The 17,998-nt window shown below is 49.7% G+C and overlaps 1 protein-coding gene across 12 annotated transcripts in view; it reads left to right on the forward strand.

Annotated features, from left to right (window-relative positions):
- HIF3A (hypoxia inducible factor 3 subunit alpha) overlaps window positions 1-15,043 on the forward strand; it is an 82,894-nt gene extending 67,851 nt beyond the window's left edge. For 5 of the 12 annotated variants that reach the window (XM_063600421.1, XM_034946873.3, XM_024926765.4 and 2 more), the window contains 4 exons: window positions 409-806; window positions 2,419-2,536; window positions 6,549-6,630; window positions 11,134-15,043. In XM_063600421.1, the coding sequence (XP_063456491.1) occupies window positions 409-806; window positions 2,419-2,536; window positions 6,549-6,630; window positions 11,134-11,231 (696 nt within the window). In that variant the 3' untranslated portion in view covers window positions 11,232-15,043. The other 7 variants (XM_003817493.6, XM_055103325.2, XM_057300561.2 and 4 more) reach the window with 5 other exon arrangements.
- Window positions 15,044-17,998: the final 2,955 nt, after the last annotated feature.

Here is a 17,998-nt window from a genome sequence, read left to right on the forward strand (position 1 = left end):
TGTTCAGATTTTGACCAATGGTTTCTTTGAGGCATTTAGGTTTGTTTTTGTTTTTTTTTTTTTTTTTGAGACAGTATTTCACTCTGTCACTCAGGCTGGACTGCGATGGTGTGATCATGCTCACTGCAACCTCAAACTCCTGGGCTGAAACAATCCTCCCACCTCAGCCTCCTGAGTAATTTGAACTACAGGCATGGGCCACCATACCTGGCTAATTTTTTTCCTTTTTTGTGTAGGTGGGGGTCTCACTATGTTACCCAGACTGGTCTCTAATTTCTATCCTCAAGTGATGCTCCCGACTCAGCCTCCTAAAAGCTCTGGGATTACAGGTGTGAGCTACCATGCTTCTGACCCAGTTTAGGATTTCTCTAACATGTTCTTCAGGGAGTCCTTATACCCATTTTACAGATGAGGAAACTGAAGCTCAGACTGTTGACCACAGGCACAGAACTCAGAAGTGATGGTGCTGGGACTTCAGCCAAGGTCCACCCAAGTCCAAGGCTCATCCTCTTACCTCCCTCCTGCCCTCCGCAGGATGCCGATGCTCTGGATTTGGAGATGCTGGCCCCCTACATCTCCATGGATGATGACTTCCAGCTCAACGCCAGCGAGCAGCTACCCAGGGCCTACCACAGACCTCTGGGGGCTGTCCCCCGGCCCCGTGCTCGGAGCTTCCATGGCCTGTCACCTCCAGCCCTTGAGCCCTCCCTGCTGCCCCGCTGGGGGAGTGACCCCCGGCTGAGCTGCTCCAGCCCTTCCAGAGGGGATCCCTCAGCATCCTCTCCCATGGCTGGGGCTCGGAAGAGGTGAGCCACAGTAAAGGGGGGACATCAAGGCAGCATCCCCTCACCCCGTCTTGCCCCTGCCTCCAGCTTCAGCCTCATCCCTCACCATTTCTCTAACCCTGATCTCTGCTCCAGCCAGGACCTCGGTGGGCCCAGCACATGCCAAGTTTGTGCCAATCTCTATGCCTTTGCCTAGGCTGTACACCCCTTCTGGAGTGCCCTCCACTGCTCTCACTGTTTATCCAAATCCCACCTGTCAACCAGGGCTCTCTCCTTTTGAACATAATTATATCTGATCTGGTGACAATTTTTGTCAGAGTTTAGAAGCATTGCCGCAGTGTCAGAGAAACTATCTAAGCTGGGTGTGGTGTGCATGCCTGTAGTCCTAGCTACTTGGGAGGCTGAGGTGGGAGGATCTCTTGAGCCCAGGAGATCGAGGCTGCAGTGAGCTGTGCTTGTGCCACTGCACTCCAGCCTGGGCAACGGTGAGACCCTATCAAGAAAAAAAAAAAAAAAAGATAGAGAGAGTGAAGAGAGAGGAAGGAAGGGAGGAAGGAAAGAAGAAGGAAGGAAGGGAAGGAGGGAGGGAGGAAGGGAAGGAAAGGAAAAAAGAAAAGAAACTGTCTAGAACTAAATTGCAAGCATGTGCTCATTTCGAATCCAGAGTGGTCTTATCCTTATGGATACATCTTGGTATCTCCCAAGGCTCCCAGCTTGGTACTGGCTATAAAGTGGGTACCTGATAAATACTTATTAAATGAGGGAGGGAGGGAATTATTAATGAATATAGTTGGCACTTTAATGGGTGGACAGGTGGATGGATGCATAGGTCGATGGAAGGACAGATGGATGGATGTGTAGGTGAAAGGGTGTATGTATGTATGTGTGTATGTGTGGATGGATGGATGGATGAATGATGGATGTCTGGGTAGACAGAAGGATTGATGGATAGGTCAACGGATTGATGGGTGGCTGAAAGGAAGGATAGATGGTGGATGGATGGATGGATCAATGGATGGATGGAGGGATGGAGGGATGAATGGATGGATAGTTGGATGGATGGTGGATGGATGGCAGATGGATGGTGGATGGATGGTGGATGGATGGGTGGATGGATTAATCAATGGATTAATGGATGGATGCCTGGATGGTGGATGGATGGATGGATGGATGGTGGATGGTTGGCAGATGGATGGCAGATGGATGGATGGATGAATCAATGGATTAATGGATGGATGGATGGTGGATGGCAGATGGATGGCAGATGGATGGATGGGTGGATCAATGGATGGATGGAGGGATGGATGGATGGATGGATGGTGGATGGCTGGCAGACAGATGGTGGATGGATGGCAGATGGATGGATGGGTGGAAGGATGGATGGATAGATAAAGGACAACTAGGTGGATGAATGGAAGGATAAATGGATGGAGGTTGTTTGGGTGGGTGGGTGATGGATCATTGGGTAAATGAGAAGATGGATTGGTGGATGGATGGATGGACTGGTGGGTGTATGACTAAAGGAATAAATAGGTGCTCAGGGGAGTGAACGAATGCTCATCACCTGCTTACACTGTTATCCACACTTGCCCAGGTTTGCTGTGTCCTGAGATTCTTGCCTGTTTTCCTCCAGGACCCTGGCCCAGAGCTCAGAGGACGAGGACGAGGGAGTGGAGCTGCTGGGAGTGAGACCTCCCAAAAGGTCCCCCAGCCCAGAACACGAAAACTTTCTGCTGTTTCCCCTCAGCCTGGTGTGTTGGGGGATTAATGGGATTCTCTGGCCCTCATTACCTAGCTGGCTTAAACCTACTGTTTTATAGATAGGAAACCAGAGAGGGGCAGGGGCTGGTTGAGGGTCATACAGAAAGTCAGTGGGCCAGCTGAGACTAAAGCCTGATCTTCTGGTTTCACTAATGGGTATTAAAAACCTCTGCAGTGAACTGAGATTGCGCCACTGCACCCCAGCATGAGCGACAGAATGGGACCTTGTCAAAAAAAAAAAAAAAAACAAAACTCTGCAAATACATGTAAGATGGCAGTAAGTCAGCTGGGCGCAGTTGCTCACGCATGTGATCCCAACACTTTGGGAGGCCGAGGCAGGTGGATCACCTGAGGTCGGGAGTTTGAGACCAGCCTGGCCAACATGGAGATACCCCGTCTCTACTAAAAATACAAAATTAGCCGGGCATGGTGGCACATGCCTGTAATCCCAGCTACTCAGGAGGCTGAGGCAGGAGAATCATTTGAACCTGGGAACAGAAGATTGCAGTGAGCTGAGATCGTGCCACTGCAGTCCAGTCTAGGCAACAAGAGCGAAACTCCGTCTCAAAAAAAAAAAAAAAAAAAAAAAAAAAAGGCAATAAGTGCAAAGAAGGAAAAATTAAGCAGGCTAAGGGGAGAAATGGCATGTGGCTGGTATCTGCAGGGATCTTCTCTGCTCCCATGGGACCCCCTCCCCAAACTAGAACAGGTCTTGGCCTTGGATTACTAGTGCAGAGTTCAAAGTGCAGACACTAGAATCAGACTGACCTGGGTTCAAGTCCCAGGTCTGCCACCCAGTAACTGCCACCTGACCTTGGGCAGGTGACGTCACCACGTGGAGCCTCAGTTGCCTCATCCAGAAAGTGGGAATAGTTACATCTCACGGGACTGCCATGAGGATTAAAGGAAATTAGGCCCTTAGCTGACACTCAGTGGGCTGACCATAAATGGTGTACAAAAACAAACCAAAGGGCCGGGCACGGTGGCTCACGCCTATATTCCTAGCACTTTGGGAGGCCGAGGTGGGTGGATCACCTGAGGTCAGGAGTTCGAGACCAGCCTGGCCAACATGGTGAAACCCCGTCTCTACTAAAAATACAAAAATTAGCCAGGCATGGTGGCAGGCGCCTGTAATCCCGGCTACTCTGGAGGCTAAGACAGGAGAACTGCTTGAACCCGGGAGGCGGACATTGCAGTGAGCTGAGATCCTGCCGCTGCACTCCAGCCTGGGTGACAAAGAGCAAAACTCCATCTAAACAAACAAACAAAAGCAGCCTCCCCGCAGTGTCCCTCCTCCAGTCTCTCCAGCTATTCATTCTGCACAACAGCAACCACAATACCCTTTTCAAAAGCCTGGGCCAGGTGCAGTGGTTCCCACCTGTAATCCCAGCACTTTGGAAAGCCAAGGCAGGAGGATCACTTGAGCCCAGGAGTTCGAGACCAGCCTGGGCAACATAGTAAGATGCTGTCTGTACAAAAAAAAAAAAAAAAATTAAAATTTAAGCGGGTGTGGTGGCATGTGCCTGTAGTCCCAGCTACTCAGGAGGCTGCAGTGAAAGGATCACCTGAGCCTGGGAGGTCAAGGCTGTAGTGAGCCATGATCGTGCCACTGCACTCCAGCCTAGATGACAGCACAAGATGCTGTCTCAAAAAAATAAAAATAAAAAAGCCAGCCTGGACTATGTCACTTCTGCAAGGCCTCCCTCTAGGACCTTTCATGGCCCCCTAGTGCTTACAGCAGTGCCCTGGTTCTTCACTCTGCAAAGGGTTGTTTGAATATGAGATGTGGTTGATAATATAACAGTTTACAGGCCAGACATAATGCCTCACGCCTGTAATCCCAGCACTTTGGGAGGATGAGGCGGGATAATCACTTGAAGTCTGGAGTTCAAGACCAGCCTGGCCAACATGGTGAAACCCTGTCTCTACTAAAAATACAAACGTTAGCCGGGTGTAGGTGCGCACCTATAGTGCCAGCTACTCGGAAGGCTAAGGCACAAGAATTGCTTGAACTCTGGAGGCAGAGGTTGCAGTGAGCCGAGATCGCGCCATTGCACTCCTGCCTGGAGGACAGGGTGAAACTCCCTCTCAGAAAAAAAAAAAAAACCTCTCTCTCTCTCTATATATGTATATATGTGTGTATATATATGTATATATGTGTATATACATATATAACAGCTTACACTTATTAAGTGCCTACCATGTGCCAGACACTGACTGCACTAAATTCCTTGCATGATTAACTTATTTAATCCCCACAACTACTATTGAAATGTTCTTGTTACTGTTATACACACTTACACAGAAGAAGTTAAACAACTGTATCAGAGTCTGCACAGGAAAGGCAGCACACTCAGAGGGAGTGTTGAGGAGAATTTAATAACAGGACTGTTGAAAAAGGTGTTAACATAGTGTAGGGAAATCAGCAAGCCTGGTGCAGTACCTTGGGGCACAGCATGGGAAGTGGGCATCAGCCCTGGCCTGAAGGTGCAGGGCGGGGTGGTCACCGGATCCTGCAGCGAGTGGAGTCCAGCTAATGAGGGCTGAAACCTTCCATGGAGGGACACCGCCAACTCACAGAGACGAATAAATACCCTACCTGCTGGTGTCTCCCGTGAGCTAACCAACAGGAACACACGGAGCAAAGTTGCACGCTGTCACGGTCTCTGTGTACAGGTCCTCGGGTGAAGAAAGAAGGAGAAGGGGGAATGAGGCTCTGGAGGAACACAAGTAGGATGACTGGACAGGGACTGACCCAAAGTCACACCACAAATGGGTGGCCACTGGACCCCAGCAGCCCTTAACTACTGCACCATCTTTTCTTTGGATATATATTTTTTTCCTTCCTTTCTTTTTCTTTTCTTTTCCTTTCCTTTCTTTTCTTTCTTTTTTTTTTTTTTTTTTTTTTTGAGACAGAGTCTCACTCTGTCGCCCAGGCTGGAGTGCAGCAGTGGCGCGATCTCGGCTCACTGCAAACTCCATCTCCCGGGTTCACGCCATTCTCCTGCCTCAGCCTCCCGAGTAGCTGGGACCACAGGCAGCTGCCACCACGCCCGGTTATTTTTTTGTATTTTTAGTAGAGGCAAGGTTTCACCGTGTTATCCAGGATGGTCTCGGTCTCCTGACCTCGTGATCTGCCCGACTCAGCCTCCCAAAGTGCTGGGATTACAGGCGTGAGCCACCGCACCCGGCCTCTTTTCTTTCTTTTTTGAGATGGAGTCTCACTCTGTCTACCAGGCTAGAGTGCAGTGACACGATCTTGGCTCACTACAACCTCCTCCTCCCAGGTTGAAGCAATTCTACCTCCGCCTCCCAAGTAGCTGGGATTACAGACATGCGCAACCACACCCTGCTAATTTTTGTATTTTTAGTAGAGATGGAGTTTCACCATGTTGGCCAGGCTGGTCTCGAACTCCTGACCTCGAATGATCCACCCATCTCAGCCTCCCAAAGTGCTGGGATTACAGGCATGAGCCGCCATGCCCAGCTTATTTCATTTTTTAAATTTTTTGTAGAGATAGGGTCTCGTTATGTTGCCCAGGCTGATCTCAAACTCCTGACCTCAGGTGATCCTCCTACCTTGGCCTTCCAAAAGCACTAGAATTACAGGCATGAGCCACTGCACTTGCCCTTATTTTTATTTTATTTTTATTTTTATTTTCATTAGAGATAGGGTCTCTCACCCAGACTGGAATGCAGTGACACGATCATAGCTCACTGCAACCTCAGCCTCCTGGTCTCAAGGGATCCTCTCACCTCAGCCTCCTAAGTAACTAAGATTACAGGCACATGCCACCACACCCAGCTAATTTTTAAATTTTTGTAGAGACGAGATCTCACTATCTTGCCCAGGCTGGTCTCAAACGTTTGGGCTTAAGTGATCCTCCCAATCCTCTGGTCTCGGCCCCCCAAAGTGCTGGGATTACAGTCACCACGCCCGGCTGTTCCTTGGATACTAATGATGATAATGATGATGGTGGTGGCTTTGTCTCTCTCCCACAGAGTTTCCTTCTGACAGGAGGACCAGCCCCAGGGAGCCTGCAGGACCCCAGCACCCCACTCCTGAACCTGAATGAGCCCCTGGGTGAGTAGCAACCTGGATATCCAGAGCCCCAGAGCACCTTCTCCCCCGGGAGGTGCGAGAGGGATGGAGCCATTCCAAAGGTGCTGGGGGACTGTCAGTGCTTGGAGGTGACCTTGGTGGAAACAGCAGCTCCTGTCTCTTCTCTCTTCTCATGGGCACTGTGGAGGAGAGAGCCCCTAAGGGAGGCAGGGGCTCTCCAAGGCTGCCCTTTGGGGTGGAAGCCCGAGCCTAGGTCTCTGGAGCCTGCACGCCTATGATCACATTTATTTATTTATTTATTTAATTATTTTTTGAGATGAAGTCTCACTCTGTCGCCCAGGCTGGAGTGCAGTGGCATGATCTCGGCTCACTGCAACCTCCGCCTCCCAGGTTCAAGCGGTTCTCCTGCCTCAGCCTCCCAAGTAGCTGGGATCACAGGTGTGTGCCACCACACCTGGCTAATTTTTGTATTTTTAGTAGAGATGGGGTTTCGCCATGTTGGCCAGGCTGGTCTCGAACTCCTGACCTCAGGTGATCTGCCTGCCTTGACCTCCCAATGTGCTGGAATTACAGGTGTGAGCCACTGCACCCAGCCTAAAAAAAATTTTTTAATTGGCTGGGCATGGTGGTGCATGCCTATAGTTCCAGCTACTCTGGAGGCTGAGGTGGGAGGGTCACTTGAGCCTGGGAGTTCAAGGCTGCAGTGAGCTATGATGGTGCCACTGCATTCCAGTCTGGGCAACACAGCGAGACCCTGTCTCAAATAAAAAAGAGTGCAAGAGGGCAGGGTGTTTCATGCCTGTAATCACAGTGTTTTGGGAGGCTATGGAGGGGAGGATCACTTGAGACCAGGGGTTCGAGACCAGCCTGGGAAACATGGCAAGACCCCATCTCTACAAAAAATTTTTAAAAACCTGGTGGGTGTGGTGGCATGCACCTGTTGTCCTAGTTACTTGGGAGGCTGAGACGGGAGGATTGCTTAAGCCCAGGAGTTCGAGGCTGCAGTGAGCTGTGACTGCACCACTGTACTCCAACCTGGGTGACAGGGCGAGATCCTGTCTCTATTTATTTATTTTCACATTTTTATTTTCTTTCTCTCTCTCTCTCTTTTTTTTTTTTTTTTTTTTTGAGACAGAGTCTCGCTCTGCCACCCAGGCTGGAGTGCAGCTGTGCGATCTTGGCTCACTGCAGGCTCTGCCCCCAGGTTCACGCCATTCTCTGGCCTCAGCCTCCCGAGTAACTGGGACTACAGGCGCCCGCCACCTCGCCCGGCAAATTTTTTGTATTTTTAGTAGAGACAGGGTTTCACCATGTTAGCCAGGATGGTCTCAATCTCCTAACCTCATGATCCACCCACCTTGGCCTCCCAGAGTGCTGGGATTACAGGCTTTCTCTTTTTTTTTGAGAAAGGTCTCGCTCTGTCACTCAGGCTGGAGTGCAGTGGTGCACTGTCAGCTCACTGCAGCCTCTGTGTCCCCGGGCTCAAGCGATCCTCCCACCTCAGCCTCCCAAGTAGCTGGGACTGCAGGTGGGCACCAGCACACTCGACTTTGTGTGTTTGTGTGCGTGTGTGTGTTTGTGTGTTTAGTAGAGACAGAATTTCACCACGTTGCCCAGGCTGGTCTTGAACTCCTGAGCTCAAGCGATCCACTCATCTCAGTTTCCCAAAGTGCTGGGATTACAGGCGTGAGCCACCACACCAGGCCCCTGTCTCTAAACAAACAGGCCAGGTGCAGTGGCTCATGCCTGGAATCCTAGCACTTTGGGAGGCTGAGGCAGGCAGACCACCTGAGGTGAGGAGTTCAAGACCAGCCTGGCCAACATGGTGAAACCCTGTCTCTACTAAAAATACAAAAATTAGCCAGGCACGCTGGCAGGTGCCTGTAATCCCAACTACTCGGGAGGCTGAGACAGGAGAATCACTTGAGCCCAGGAGGCAGAGGTTGCAGTGAGCTGAGATCACGCCATTGCACTGCAGCCTGGGCAACACAGCAAGACTCTGTCTCAAAAAATAAAAATATAAATATAAAAAAATGAACAAAAAAGAGTGGGAGATGAAAATAAGTGTAACGGGGAAATAATGCATGCAAGGAAAAAGGTTTGGAGTAGGGGGGTTTCAGTTTTAAACAGTATGATCAGGGTGGTTTCATTGAGAAGGTGATAGCTGAGCAAAGACCTGGAGTGAGTCCTGACGATATCGGGGGGAAGAGTGTCCCAGGCAGAGAGAACAGCAAGTGCAAAGACCCTTAGGTGGGGACTGTATCTAACTTTTTTGGGGGGTGGGGGGACAGGGTGGGTCTTGCTCTGTTGCCCAGGCTGGAGCACAGTGGTGCAATCACAGCTCACTGCAGCCTTGAACTCCTGGGCTCAAGCGATCCTCCCATCTCAGTCTCCTGAGTAGCCGGGACTACAAGTGCGCTTCATCACGTCTGGCTAATTTTTTAATTTTTGTAGAGAAAGAGGTCTTGCTATGTTGCTCAGGCTGGTCTCAAACTCCTGGGCTCAAGTGATCCTCCTGCCTCAGCCTCCCAAAGTGCTGAGATTGTGCCTGGCTGTCTCTGTCTTATTTGGGGAAAAGCAAGGCCAATGTAGCTGAAGCAGAGAGGAGAGAAAGGTGAGGGTTGACTGCATGGAGCCTCAGTGGGGCATTGTGATGGCTTTGAAGTCGCCTTGCTTGAGGAGGCTGCCTCAGGGCCTTTGCCTATCCTGATCCTTCTGCCTGGAATACTTTTCCCTCTGTTCTTTGCCATGTTACCACATCCTTTAGATCTCAAACCAAATATTCCTCCTTACACAAAGCCCTGCCTAACTTCATATGCTCATGGTTTATAACACTCCATAATTACACAGGCCTTTGTGTCATCATTTGATGACTGTCTGTCTTCTCCTTTGGGTATGAGACCTTCAAGGGCAGGGGCCAGGGCTGTCTGGGTCCCTGCTGTTCTCTTCTTTGTGCACATGGGTGGGCGGTGGCTAAGCACAGAGGAAGTTCTCGGCACATATTTGTGAATGAGGAGCTAAGATTCACGCACTCGCACTGTGCCTAGCTTTGTGCTAAATCCTGTATGCACCTGATCCAATTGGCACTTCTCACTGGAGTGTCGGTCCCATAAGGGCAGGGAGATTCATCCATCCTGGTCACTGCTGTGTCTCTAGCACCTGGCACAGTGCCTGACACAAAGTAGGTGCTCAGTAAACGTGTTGGGTTTTTTGTTTTTTCTGAGATAGGTTTTCACTTTGTCACCCAGTCTGGAGTGCAGTGGCACAAACACGGCTCACCGCAGCCTCGACCTCCTGGGCTCAAGTGATCCTCCTACTTCAGCTCCCACAAGTAGCTGGGACTACAGCTATGTGCCATCATGCCTGGCTGATGTTTATATGTTTTGTAGAGACAAGGTTTCACCATGTTGCCCAGGCTGGTCTTGAACTCCTGAGTTCAAGCGATCCACCTGCCTTGGCCTCCCAAAGTGCTGGGATTACTGGTATGAACCACCACGCCTGACAGTAAATATGTTTTGAATGAATAAACTCTCATAAATGAAGTATGTGTGAGTATCCTGGTTTCCCAAGTAACAACAGCTGACTTAACTGCTTTCTCACCAGTACTAGTTATGGTTCAAAACACCTTCCATGGATTTACTCATTTATTCCTCACAACAGAGGAGTAAATCAAGAGGGAGGTGCTGTTATTAGCCCATCTTACAGATGAGGGAACTGAGGCACAGAGAGATGAAGCCACCTGCCCCAGGTCACAGAGCAAGTAAATAGCAATGCCTGGATTCAAACTAGGGCAGCATCTGACTCTGGACTCGGGTTCTTCACCGCAGCCCTGAACACCCCAGAGAGGTTCAGAGAGCAGAACGTGCCCAAGACGTCACTGCCGTTTGAATCCAGACAGGCTTGCCTCACCACCCAGGCTTTTAACTGCCAGGAAGGGGAGACGGGTTGGTGTGGGATATGATGAGGTTTCTCTTCAAATAACCCGATCAATCTTTTATTCTTTAATTCATAGTACCCCCCACCTTTTTCCCTTCTTCTCCTTTTTTCCTTTTTGCCTTTGTTAAATGCCCAGACACGCCACAATACCAGGCGTTATCAATACCAGCTCACATTCCTTTCCTTATTTAAAAAAAGGACTAACTTTCTAACTCATCACAGACACCCCTTCCCCTTTCCTCTCTGCTTTCTTTTACGTGTCCACCTTATCTAAAAAAAAATCAAATGTTTAGCCAACCGAAATTAGTTTAAATTGTATAACCCGACCCCAGCCAATAAAAAAAAAGTACAAAAACAAGACTTGTGTCAAAAATAAAGGCTCTTGTGCCCCTTTGTTCCAGTGTGCTCTCATGAACTAGCCAAAGAGGCACCCCTCTGCGCAAAAGTAAAATTACTAAAAATCCTTTGTTCGAGTGTTCAATTTCCTTAAGATTTTAAACATTATTCCTGACATTGGGGTTATGGTTGTCCTGTGATTTATCTTTCGTCTTTTACCTTTCATTTATCATTTATCTTTCATCTTTGCAGGCCTGCGCCCCTCACTGCTCTCTCCGTACTCAGACGAGGACACTACCCAGCCCGGGGGCCCCTTCCAGCCAAGGGCAGGCTCAGCCCAGGCTGACTGAGCCGGCTCCTCTCCCCATCTGCCTTCTCCTCCCCCCGAAAGGACCTCAACCACACTCCACGCCGGCAGCCAACGCACAGGATGGGGGCGCCAGGAGAGGGGACCCTCTCTCCTCTATGTGCCCCCTGCCCACCTCGGGCCTACCTCAGCCCTCACCCCTCTGCCTGCTCCCAATCTGGGGGCTCTCTGGGGTGGTCTCAGCTCAGTGACCTCTGGGAGGTGGTCCCTGGCCCCCTCCTCCTCCTCTCAGGATTTCTCTTGGGGTTCTCAATACTTGGTTACCTCATTATCCCTTTCTCTGCCTCTCTTGGCTTTATTTTGGGGAATCAGGGGTGGGGAGGGTTGGGGGGGTCATATCTGTGTTTCCAGGTTCTGGGGAGAACAATGATCCACGGGTCAACGTGATCACGTTTCCTTCTATCCTTCTTGTATTATTATTTTTATTTTTGTCAATTTTATGATATGGTTTTTAATCATGATGAATTGCCTGGGGTCTGTAAGAATGTGGGACTCTGATCTTCCCCCTCCTCAGGTGTCAGTGCGGGGAGGCTCTGGGCCAGACCTCACCCCCAGTGACTTCCGATTGAGGCCAAAGACCCCAAGCTGCCCGCCAGCTCTGCCTGCCCCTTGCGCTCTGGGCTTCCTGCCGCCCCCAGCTTTGCCTGGACACTGACTTCATTCATGGTCCTCCTACTTCAGGGGCAGCCTCCCAGTTCCTCTGCTTCCAAACTATGCAACCTCCAACCTGCTCCAGTTCCAGACTGTATAACCTCTCACCTGCACTGGTTCTAGACCACACAACCTCCAGTGTGGTCTGCTTTAGATCACCTTCTTCTTCCTTCTTCCTCTTCCTTCTCTTCCTCTTCCTCCTCCTCCTCTTCCTCTTCTTCTTCTTTTTTTTTGACAGAGTCTTGCTCTGTCACCCAGGCTGGAGTGCAGTGGCGCGATTTCAGCTTACTGCAGCCTCCGCGCCCTGGGTTCAAGTGATTCTCCTGCCTCAACTTCCCAAATAGCCGGGACTACAGGCATGTGCCACATTGCCCGGCTAATTTTTGTATGTTTAGTAGAGATGGGGTTTCACCACGTTGTCCAGTCTGGTCTCGAACTCCTGACCTCAAGTGCTCCACCTGCCTCAGCCTTCCAAAGTGCTGGGATTATAGGCGTGAGCCACTGCACCCGGCTAGAACTCACTTTCTCCAAATCCCTCTGCTTCAAATTTCACCGTCTTCAGCTCTTTCTAGTTCTGGACCTCACCAGCCTCTCATTCTGCCTGTTTTCAAACCTTACGATCCCCAAAAATTGTCTGGTTCTGGGCCTCTAACTCCCTCTGGCTCTATAGTCTATGACTACCAGATTCTTTTGGTTCTAGAATTCACTAACTTCCTCTGGTTCTAGACCTCTTCCTATAAATTAATCCCTCTTGTTTTAGATCTCACACCCTCCAACTCCCTCTGGTTCCAGATCTTATATTCAGTGATTTCCTCTGGTTCTGGACCCCACAACTCCAAGCTTCCTGTTGGTTCCAGTTCTCCTGATCGGTAATACATTTGGTTCCAAATCCAGACCTCTTAATCTCTCTCTCTTTTTTTTTTTTTTTGAGACAGAGTCCCACTCTGTCACCCGGGCTGGAGTACAGTGGCTCAATCTCGGCTCACTGCAGCCTCCACCTCCTGGGTTCAAGCGATTCTTGGGCCTCAGCTTCCCAAATAGCTGGGATTACAGGCGTGTGCCACCATGCCCAGCTAAGTTTTAGTAGAGACAGTGTTTCACCATGTTGGCCAGGCTGGTCTTGAACTCCCGACCTCAACTGATCCACCCGCCTCAGCCTCCCAAAGTGCTGAAATTACAGGAGTGAGCCAGCATGCCTGGCCAGACTTCTTAATTTCTAAATCACTTTTGTTTTAGACCTTATCAGGCTCAGCTTATTCTTCTGCAGTTCTCTATAACCAAGACTCATTTTCTCTCATCAAAAACAAGTACAGAGAGTTTGATGTGTTTATCTTTTTTTTCTTCTTTTTTTTTTTTTTTTTTCTTTTTTGAGATGGAGTCTCTCTGTCGCCCAGGCTGGAGTATAGTGGCGCCATCTAGGCTCACTGCAACCTCCGCCTCCTGGTTCAAGCGATTCTCCTGCCTCAGCCTCCTAAATTGCTGGGATTACAGGAGCCCACCACCACATCCGGCTACCTTTGTGTATTTTTTAGTAGAGACAGGGTTTTGCCAAGTTGGAGGGCCTGGTCTTGAACTCTTGACCTCAGATGATCCACCCACCTCAGCCTCCCAAAGTGCTGGGATTACAGGCATAAGCCACCGTGCCCGACCCTGTCCTTATCTTATAATAACCAGTTCTTCTAGAACCAGACGATGCTCTAGTTCTCCTAGATTCTGAACCTCATGACCTGTACCACTCACTAGTTCCAGACTACACAACTTCTAGAAGGTGCCACCTCCAGGGTCCTCTGATTCAAGATCTGGTGATCTGCTGTTTCTCTGGTTCTAGAACTGACTTACAAGTGCCTTCTGATTCTAGACCTCATTCTGTAAGTTCCCTTGGCTCTAGACTTCATCATTTCCAGCTCCTCCTCACTCAAGATCTGACTCCAAATTACCCTGGGTCTAGAATTCAGCCTTCAAATATCTTCTGATTTTAGACTTTGCCTTATACATTTCTCTGGTTTTAGATCTTACCACCCTCAACTCCTTCTGATTCTAGATCTTATGGTTCCCAAATCTCTCTGGTTCTAGAATTCAGATTTTAGGCTTTTGTTTTTCCTTTTTTTTGTTGTTAAAAAAAAAAAAATAGAGATGGGGTTTCGCCATGTTGCCCAGGCTGGTCGCGAACTACTGAGCTCAAGCAATTCTCCCTCCTTGGCCTCACCAAAGTGCTGGGACTACAGGCATGAGCCACTGAGCCCAGCCAGGTTTTTTCTAATTCTATGCTTTATTCTATAAATTCCTCTGCTTCTAAGCCTCACAGCTTCCAACTGCCTTTGATTTCAGATCCAAATTCCTCTGATTCTATAATTCAGCCTCCAAATGCTTCTGATTCTGGAATCTAGACTTTTCCCTAAAGATTCCTCTGGTTCTGAATCTTATAACCTCAACTCCCTAATTCCAGACCCCAGCCTCCTAAATCTATTCTGGGCTTCCCACCCCACTGAACTTACCCAATTCCTTCTTTCAGTCTTAAGTCTTCCATTCTAGATCCCTACCCTCTAGGCTGTGCTGCTTCTGGACTTCATGCCTCTCCATTCTCATTGCCTACAATCTCTGTGCCCCAGAACCCCCTCCACTTCCCACCCCAGCCCTCCAGACATGCACTTACCTTGACTTTACCCCACATGTTTGGGGCACCTGGGGCTCCCTCACCCCTTGGGTGGTTTGCAATCTGAAGACTTCTCCAGCCGCACAGGCACATGCACAGGCACGGTGCTGTCTGCATATTGCCAGGTGGGGAGAGAAGCCAGGACCCCTCAGCTGTCTGCCACCATCTATGTGCCTCCCTTACCCCCCAGCTTTCTTTCTACAAATGGTGCTACTCTTGGTCTCCCACAGGAAAAGGCCTCCCCTCTTCTTAGCCCCATTTACCCCGTTTGTGGAAGGCACTGCTCGCTCTGTTTTGTCAGAGAGTGGCCTATCCAGATTGGTGCTATGGGGGGGTCTGACCCCTCCCTCCTCCCTCTGGAGGTGATGCGGGCCCTCAATGGAGGGAATTGTGCTGGGCTAGGGAAAGGGGAGGGACTAGACTGGCCACACTGGCTCTGAAACTCACCAATCTCTATACACCATAAAGACCTCACCTTGGTAGGCACCAGAGCTCTGCGTGTTGACTCATCTTTTGGATCTCCTCTGGGAGTGTGGCTGAGTGTCTTTTTTTTTCCTTCCTCCCTTCCTTCTACTCTCCCTCTTTCTTTTCTTTTTTTTTTTTTCTTGGAGTCTCAATCTGTTGCCCAGGCTGGAGTGCAGTGGCACAATCTCTGCTCACTGCAACCTCCACTACCCAGGTTCAAGCGATTCTCCTGCCTCAGTCTCCCAAGTAGCTGGGATTTCAGGCATGTGCCACCACACCCAGCTAATTTTTGTGTTTTTAATAGAGACGGGGTTTCACCACGTTGGTCAGGCTGGTCTCGAACTCCTGAACTCAGGTGATCTGCCTGCCTCGGCCTCCCAAAGTGCTGGGATTGCAGGCATGAGCCACCATGCCAGGCCCTTTCTTTCTTTCTTTTGAGACAGGGTCTCACTATCTCACCCAAGCTGGAGTGCAGTGGTGTGATCACGGCTCACTGCAGCCTCCTGGGCTCAAGCAATCCTCCCATCTCACCCTTCCCGGTAGCTGGGACTACAGGTGCATGCCACGAGGCCCAGCTAATTATTTTCATTTTTTTGTAGAGACAGAGCCTTACCATGTTGCCCAGGCTGGTCTCAAACTCCTGGGTTTAAGCGATCCTCCTGCCTCAACCTCCCAAAGTTCTAGGATTATAGGCTTGAGCCACCGCACCAGCCCCATGTTACTTTCTGATTCTGTGTATCTGTGTGTGTGTGTGTGCGTGCACACGAGTGTGTGCACAGTGTCATTCTGTGTATGTGTATGGGTCTTCGTGACATTCTGTGAACCTGTGTTGTGGCGGGTGGGTGGGGTTGTGATTCCTTCTACAAGTGCATATTAGTATCTGGGTGAAGTGATTCTGCCTTATGTGTGTTTCTGGTTATTTTGGGTTTCTGTGTTTCTGAGCGTGGAAGGTGCTGTGATTTTTTTTTTTTTTTTTTGCCTATGTATGTCTGTATGATGTGATTCTGTGTACATGTGTGGGACTGCTTGATGCTGTAATTCTGGGTACCAATGTGTGTCTGTGTGACATGATTGCCCACAGTTAAGTGAGCATGTGTGTGCAAGTGTGTGTGTCCAAGGACTCATGTGCAGGTGGGTGTGTCTGTTGTCATGTACGTCACTCTCATTACCCCCCATACAGGGTTGCACATAGGAATCTCTTCAAGGGAAGAAAAACACTCTCAAGCCTTTGCACTTCCTATTCTTCTGCCTGAAATGCCTCTCTCCCTTCCCCTCTCTCCTCACTTGGTTACCTCCTACTCATATTTCACATCTTGGTTTAGGTACCAGCTACTCCAGGAAGCCTTCCCTGCCTGCTCCAATTGGGTAAAGTGCCCCTAAAAGCTCCCCTTGGAAGCCCCCTCCCATCACAGCACTAGGCACTCTGCCCAACTCTGAATATTTGTTTTGTTTTGTTTGTTTTTTGAGACAGAGTCTCACTCTGTAGCCCAGGCTGTCGTGCAGTGGCGCGATCTCGGCTCACTGCAGCCTCCGCCTCCTAGGTTCAAGCAATTCTCCTGCCTCAACCTCCCTAATAACTGGGACTATAGGTGCGCACCATCATGCCCAGCTAAATTTTTGTATTTCTGGTAGTGACGGGGTTTTGCCATGTTGGCCAGGCTGGTCTTGAACTTCTGACCTCAAGTGATCTGCCTGCCTTGGCCTCCCAAAGTGCTTCGATTACAGGCATGAGCCACCATACCCAGCCCACTTTGAGTATTTGTGATGGAGTCAATATAAAAGTACTATTCTGTGTCAGGCTCCCTGACAAATGCTGTACTCATGTTATCGAACTCTCCTCTAATCCTGTATGATGGGGATAATTATTATCCCCACTTTACAGAGGTTGAAACTGAGGCTTAGAACAGGGTGATCACTTGCCCAAGGTCACAGAGTCAGGAAGGATTCCGCTGGACTCAAACCCACAATTCAAATCCACTATGGCAGCTCCTTTTCCCCCAACCCCAAAACAAACAATACGAACAAACAAAAGAAAAATTTACTAACCCACCAAGATGGGCTCTGGCACCTACAGAGGCAGTAGCGTGGCAATGAAGGACATAGGAATTAGATGGGATTCCTGATCCTGGCTCTGTCACCTTCTTATGTTGTCGTGACCTTCGTCAAACACCTCGGCAAGTCTGTGTCTTTATCTGTAAAATGGAGATGATACTAATATCTGCCCTTTAGGGTGATTGTTGGTTGTGCTGGGGGCCAGTGGGAAAGATGGGGTTGGACTAACAAGAGGTTTGGGAGTGGGATAGATAGGTTTGGGAGTGTGCTTCCAGGAGGGGATCCAGAGCCTTACAGGACTTAGTGCTACATGAGGGCTTAGAAAGGACAGACTGGAAGGGTGTACGGCAGGTGGGGATTGGCAAAGGGGTGGAATCTGGAGATTAGACTATTCGGCCTGAGGTTAGACTATTCAGGGTCTCCTAATCAGGAGTTTGGGTTTTCTCCTAAGGGTGCTGGGGCCATGGAAGCCTGGGAGCGAGGGTATGCCACGGTTTTATCATGTCTTAGAAAGATCCCTCGGCCGGGCACGGTGGCTCACGCCTGTAATCCCAGCACTTTGGGAGGCCGAGGCGGGCGGATAGCTTGAGGTCGGCAGTTCGAGGCCAGCCTGGCCAACGTGGTGAAACCCGTTTCTACTAAAATACAAAAATTAGCCGGGCATGGTGGCGGGTGCCTGTAATCCCAGCTACTTGGGAGGCTGAGGCAGAAGAATCGCTTGAACCGGGAGGCGGAGGTTGCAGTGAGCCTAGATGGCCCCACTGCACTCCAGCCTGGGCGACAGAGGGGGACTCCCTCTCAAAAAAAAAAAAAAAAGTGAAGGGTAAACTGGAGGGAGGCAGAGTGCATGCAATCAATGCTGTGATCTCAGACAAGAGAATCTGTAAAAACACAAACAGGAGAGTTTATTTGAAGATTCAGGATTTGGG

Source organism: Pan paniscus, chromosome 20 (assembly GCF_029289425.2).
Source record: "Pan paniscus chromosome 20, NHGRI_mPanPan1-v2.0_pri, whole genome shotgun sequence".
NCBI lineage: Eukaryota > Metazoa > Chordata > Mammalia > Primates > Hominidae > Pan > Pan paniscus.